Source organism: Topomyia yanbarensis, chromosome 3 (genome assembly GCF_030247195.1).
Source record: "Topomyia yanbarensis strain Yona2022 chromosome 3, ASM3024719v1, whole genome shotgun sequence".
Taxonomy (NCBI): Eukaryota; Metazoa; Arthropoda; class Insecta; order Diptera; family Culicidae; genus Topomyia; species Topomyia yanbarensis.
The window spans coordinates 74,663,234-74,669,233 of NC_080672.1; the positions used below are offsets into that span (position 1 = coordinate 74,663,234).

A 6,000-nucleotide genomic window follows, 5' to 3' on the forward strand; every position below is an offset into this window, starting at 1 on the left:
CTGATAGCAGCACAGGGCTCTTTCTGACACATCCCGGCGGTCTACTTTCGAGAAGCAGGTCACTGAAACTAATTTGCAGTAAGGAGCAAAATTTTCGTCTTACCTTGTACGGCTTTTTGTTATCCTCCTCCATTTCAGTGTAGTTTGTTGTTTTTATGCTCACTATCTCACTTAGCACCGGACCAGCACAAACTATATGTTGTTCTGAGCCTTGACACAAAATGCGACAACTATCTTTATTTGGATGTTGTATCGCTTCACTTAAAAAAATAACTACTTTGCTCTGTTCACTCAATTATAGGGGTACAGTAAACTTGGACACACACGCTTCGCACCGTCACCACTTCTATGCACCTTTTCACTTTCAATGCACTCACAGGAATGGACGCACTAAGGCAGAGATCACCCAAATTATATTCTTCCCCGTTCTGACTCCTGATAGACAGCCAACCCACTAACCGATATGTACTTCGCACCTTTGCCAGCAGTGAACGTAAAAGCACGACCGTACGAAGCTCGTGCAAGATTGGCAATAAAAATGTTGAACTTTTGTGTCCAGCCAGACGACTCCACCTAATTTTCGAGAACAAAGAGAGCATCGAATAGTGTAGCGATATGGTGAGCGAGCAGTGAGGGGTCTCCGTTCTCACAATCAGAATATTCTCACGCGGGTGAAATGACTACGATATCACAAACACAACGGTGAGTTTGTTGTTTTCAGCGGTCGGTGTCTCGCGAGAGTGATTCAAATGTATATCTTCGGATGGAGAGGGATTGCAGCTGGAGACGAATACATTCGCGTGAGAAAGTAGCGCGAAACAAGCACGTGTTTTTGTGATGTCGTCATATGTATATGCTGGCTAAACGTCAGCAGGAAGAATTTTCTCAGGTAATTGAAAAAGGCGTAACTTGAGATTTGACGGCGAATTGTTGAATAATTTATTGCTCTATCAAAGCTAATCCTTGAGGCATGTGTATTATATACGAGAATTCAGTTGTTGTCAGTAATCACATTTTTTTAAATTTCCACTAGTGACTGTTGTTAGAGAATGAACTTTTGCTCCTCATGCTGATGTAAATGTCGTAATCACGAAACAAACCATCCAAATAATTCTAGAGAAAATTTTCAATAGCACGTAAGCAGGGCCGCCGAGAGGGGGGGACCGGGGTGTTTCCCCCCGGGCCCGGAGTTCTGAAGGGGGCCCGGATTTTTACCAGAAACTAAAATTTTGACAAACACTTTTTCGACCAAAATTTATTTGAGAATGCAATTAAAACTTCAATATCTTGTATATGAGGTAACTAATGGCGAAAGTTCTAAACTACTGCATATTTGGTATCAACTATGTTTATCCCAACCTAATTCTCGCATCGAAACGAGATCAGTCTCGAGCGGGCATAGCGAAATTTGTACATTGAATGTCATGTACGCAGCTCACCTAGGTTCGAATCCAAACCCCGTACACAGGAATAGATTTTTTATAGAAAGATTCATAACCTGAATGAAGAAGCGAATGACCTTAAGGTTAAAATGTCTATAATCGAAACAAAAATATGATCAGACTTGTAAGAGTTAAACAATTAAATGGTTTGATTAGAAGTCATGAAGTTGTCTTCAAATTTCGCCAACATGAAATCGATTTTTTTGATCTATTCAATTTCCAATCTTCGAAAGCGCTGGATTAGAATCGACAGTAATTATTGAAAGAAAAAACCCTGCTTAGGGTTGCCACAGCGGTTTTTGGGGGCGAACTCCGTGTCTTCGTTCAGGTAAATCCGAATTCGCCTGGATGCCCTTTTCTCTATACCAGGAATCGTCCAGCACCCAGTCCTCGTAAACATCATCCTCGGGTTGCAGGCTGTAATTGTTAAGGACCTTCTCTTCAATGGATCAATGTTCCTTACAAAGATTCTCGAAAGAAACTGGAGTGTGATTTCACACCCTGTGTTTGTTTACTGAGGAGTGAGCGTGAGATTTCGAACGTCGCTTCCTGAACGTACCGATCTTGTTTTTATTTTTGATCTATTTACTAGAAATCAGTTACAACATTCTTGTAATATATTTTAAAGTGTGCACACCAACACAAATGAAAGATTTTTCCTGTTTTTATTGGATTATGAATGTTTTTGAAACGAGCATAGCGTAAAATCCAACCACAACCCTTATTTGAAATTTGATCCATGTTTCTCATTTTTTTCCATTTTTAATTCCTACATGGATTTTTTTTTATTTTGTTAAAATTTCATTGATCTATTTTTTCAAGTTGTGGATTATATTTGTATTTCTACAATTGTAAGATTCTGCCTTTCTTATACTTTTATCTTATCCATCTTTTCACGTTCCTTACTTTTGCTTTTTTTTTTCTATTGCTATCATTATCACTTACTTTAATTTATAGTTCTCTCTTTGTTATTTCATTTTATTCGCAATTTTTCGAGAAAATTCTTCTTTCTTTATTTTATTTTTCTTATTGTTTCATGTGTGTGTGTATGTGTGTGTATGTGTGTGTGTATGTATGTGCGTATGTGTCAAATAATGTCACTCATTTATCTCAGAGATGGCTGGACCGATTTGCCCAAACTTAGCCTCAAATGAAAGGTGCAACCTTCCCATCGGCTGCTATTGAATTTTGGATCGATCGGAATTCTGGTTCCGAAATTACGGGTTTCAGAGTGCGGCCACACTGAAATTTCTCATATAAACTATAGGAAAAATTAAAAATAGAATTTTTATTTTTGATGCTAAATGTGTTCAAGGTGCATGAAACGTCGAGATTTGATGCAAACTCGAAAAAAAAATTTGACTACGATTCACTTTTTTGGATTTTGGCACATTTTTGCCTTTCTCATATAGAAAGGTTATGCAATCACTCTGAAAAACGTCAACCTAATTTTTTTTTCGACTCGTTTAGGGTTTCTGGATTTTAACAGGGGCGTAGTTGATGGTTTACGGAGAGGGGTTACACCCCCCTTCTACTGTTCGCGCCCCTCCTTTAAAAATCTCCTTAAATCACCCCTCAGACCACCACCCCATCCAGCCCTCATACCCCTCCCTTTCAACCCCATCATCTTTAAACCACCACTATATCACAAAGCATACCAATTTAAGCTGGGGAGTCGTTCGTTCATGGGACTTTCGCCCTCTTCACATACCCAGCCCCGCATGACAAAATGAGTTAGCAAGCAGATAACATTGATCTAATGCTGATTAGGCTAATGGAGTATGATATTTTTTTGTTTCAAGTGTTTCACCGTCGACACGTAGCTCATCAAGTTCGTGGCTGGCATCCCATTGTGTATAAGTGCAAAGTGTACTAAGAATGTAATGGACATTTCCACGATTATGTTGAATATAAAAAGCCTCCGTGCCATAGTTTAGAGAAATGAGAAAGGCACAATTGCACCGCTAGGTAGATTAAAAAAGGTTTTTTTTGTTGACCATTTTCCTATACGTTTACATTGCTTTTTTTTTTATTTTCCTGAAAAAACATTTGATTTATCTTTTTTGCCACTATACGTGCTTGTTCTTCACTTGACATTTAGTTCGTTGTTTGAATTTGTTTCAAATTTAAATTCTAGTGTTTTTTATGTTCTTTAAATAATTTCCATTTTATTCATTTTCTTCGTGTTAATTTTTCATTTTTTTGATTGTATAGTATACCATGTCGGCTTTTTCTACTATTTTTTGTTTTCCATTTTGTCTGTTTGCTCCGTTTTTGTTTAATACTTCCAATTTTCTTTACTTTTTCGTCTTTTCATCATTCCAATTTTCCAGTTTTTAAAAATTTTACGGTTAGTCCATTTTTTTTAAATTTCTCTATGATTATTTTATTCTTGTCTTTTATATAGGCTCCTATAATTTTATGCATTCTTATAGTTTTATTTACTTTTTCTATTGTTTTAAATATTACTTGTTTTAATGGTAAATAAATTTTATTATTCTTGATTTATCGAGTTATTCAGTTTTATGCATTTTTTATATTAATGTTTGTATTCTTTTCAGTAGTTTTTTTTTCATTGACATTGATTCTTAAAAATTTTCCTACTTTCCTATCGATTTTTCATTGTTTTCACCATTTGTTCAATGTTCGACTTCTTTAATCTTCCCAATATGTTTTTCTAGTTTCCTGTTTTCTTTTATCAATTTTTTATAGGTTTTATTTTGGTTTTTCTCGATTTAACATTTTTTGACAATTGACATTAATTTGTTTATTTGGTTGATTTTGTTGTTTTTAGCAAATTTGTACATTCTTTTAATATTTATTTTCCTATTGTTTTTATATTTTGCTGTTCATCTCCGCTTAGATATTTTTAATTTTTTTAATTGCTACATTTTTAATCTTTCCATTTTCTTACTTTTATAAATACTATTGACAAAAATGGTGCTTTTCAAAGTCGCCAATACTGTCGAAGAGGTATTAAAAAACTCCCAAAGTATAAAAAACTCTACGTTCTTTTTTTTCCTTCATTGGCACTTCAAACAACTAGAGCTAAAACCTGGTACATAAATATAAAATTTCAGTGTACTATACATAATATCAGTGAACTCCAATGGATTTCAAACATTAACTTTTTTGTACTCAGGCAATACATAGTGGTGGGGGCCCGTACATTGGACCCCCCGGGCCCGTATTTTCTCTCTGCGGCCCTGGACGTAAGTAACAATGAGAGATTCTCTTTGGGGTCTTTCTCTTCTGTTCATTACTCGGCCATTTCAACATTTACTACTAAACTCTTTGCATAATATTCTAGTAAAAACCGTCGCCTTTCGATATGTACTGAAAAATTAGTGGAAAGTGTTGTAATGACGTCGTAATAAACGAAAGAGAATGTAAACAAAGAGAGGCTCTCAATGTTACTTACGTCCTATTGAAAATTTTATCTAGAATTAACATCTGTTCCTGTATTTGCTGTGAGCATACCTTCAACTTTTTATTTTTGCGGAAAATAGCGCGCAGAAACTCCATTCGTTCATTATAAATTATTCTAAAAATATCGTTTAAAAAATTCACTTCCTCTTTTCAAAACTGTGACAATAAATTAGCTTGCCTAACTTAAACTATATTCAGTGATGACCGGATTGGTCAGCCCCCGATTTTGTCCGTTTAATGACTTTCTTCCAAATTTTCCCGGTTTTGTCGACCTAAAATACACCAAGGGGCTGATAAAAATGGTTAATCACTGTAGCCACTTTACATTTGCAGTGGCTTTCACTTCTTATCTATTCTTACACTGATAAAATTTTCTATATTGAATTGATTATTTGCAATTTACACAAATTATTTATATCATATGAATATCATGTGAAAACTATTGAAGTGTATGTGGCGTACATCGAAATTATAAAAGTTTGCCACATAGAAGTAGATATACGTTTCATAGCCAGTATCCACATTATTTTTTGCACCTTTTTTATGCACATGCACATCATGTGTGTGAAATATATAAAATATATGATTGGATTTTTAGTAGTGTACTCAGTAGAAACACATAATTGCCTCTTGGTCTAGTTTAAAATTCTCGTCCTATCTGCTACAATATTCATAAATTGCCAAGAACAAACGAACAAGTCCACTGCCATTGTCAAACTATAGGTATGTGCATACTATAGGTAAGTTCTCAGTTGATTAAAGTTAAAGTTGGATTAGAATTTCGTATCACAACATGCTTTCCTGACGATGATATCTTATATTTACGTAAAGTATCTCTAGCACAGACAACCACACATAATTTTTAGAAAAAGTAATGCAATTGCAATAAAGAGCACACATGCAGTGGCGTAACCAGAATTTAGTCTGATAGAAAGGGGGAGGGATTATAACTGAACGGGGCTTGCAGGAGGGAAAATGGCCTCGGAATGTACCGCTAGGTCTCTGTCTTTCTGAAACGGATCATTGGAAAATCAGTAGAGCTAACACCTACTAAATCCTGAGAATAAGTTATTTGCATGGAATGATTGAACTATATGCAGTACTTTTTTCATAATACCATCGATCAGTG

The 6,000-nt window shown here is 35.4% G+C and overlaps 1 protein-coding gene across 2 annotated transcripts in view; it reads right to left on the minus strand.

Moving 5' to 3' along the window:
* The window catches only part of LOC131690445 (DNA fragmentation factor subunit alpha-like), a 177,714-nt gene extending 177,128 nt beyond the window's left edge, over window positions 1–586 (minus strand). For both annotated transcript variants that reach the window (XM_058976220.1, XM_058976219.1), the window contains exon 1: window positions 104–586. In XM_058976220.1, the coding sequence (XP_058832203.1) occupies window positions 104–133 (30 nt within the window). In that variant the 5' untranslated portion in view covers window positions 134–586. The remainder of the gene's footprint in view (window positions 1–103) is intronic.
* Between the last annotated feature and the right edge of the window lie 5,414 nt (window positions 587–6,000).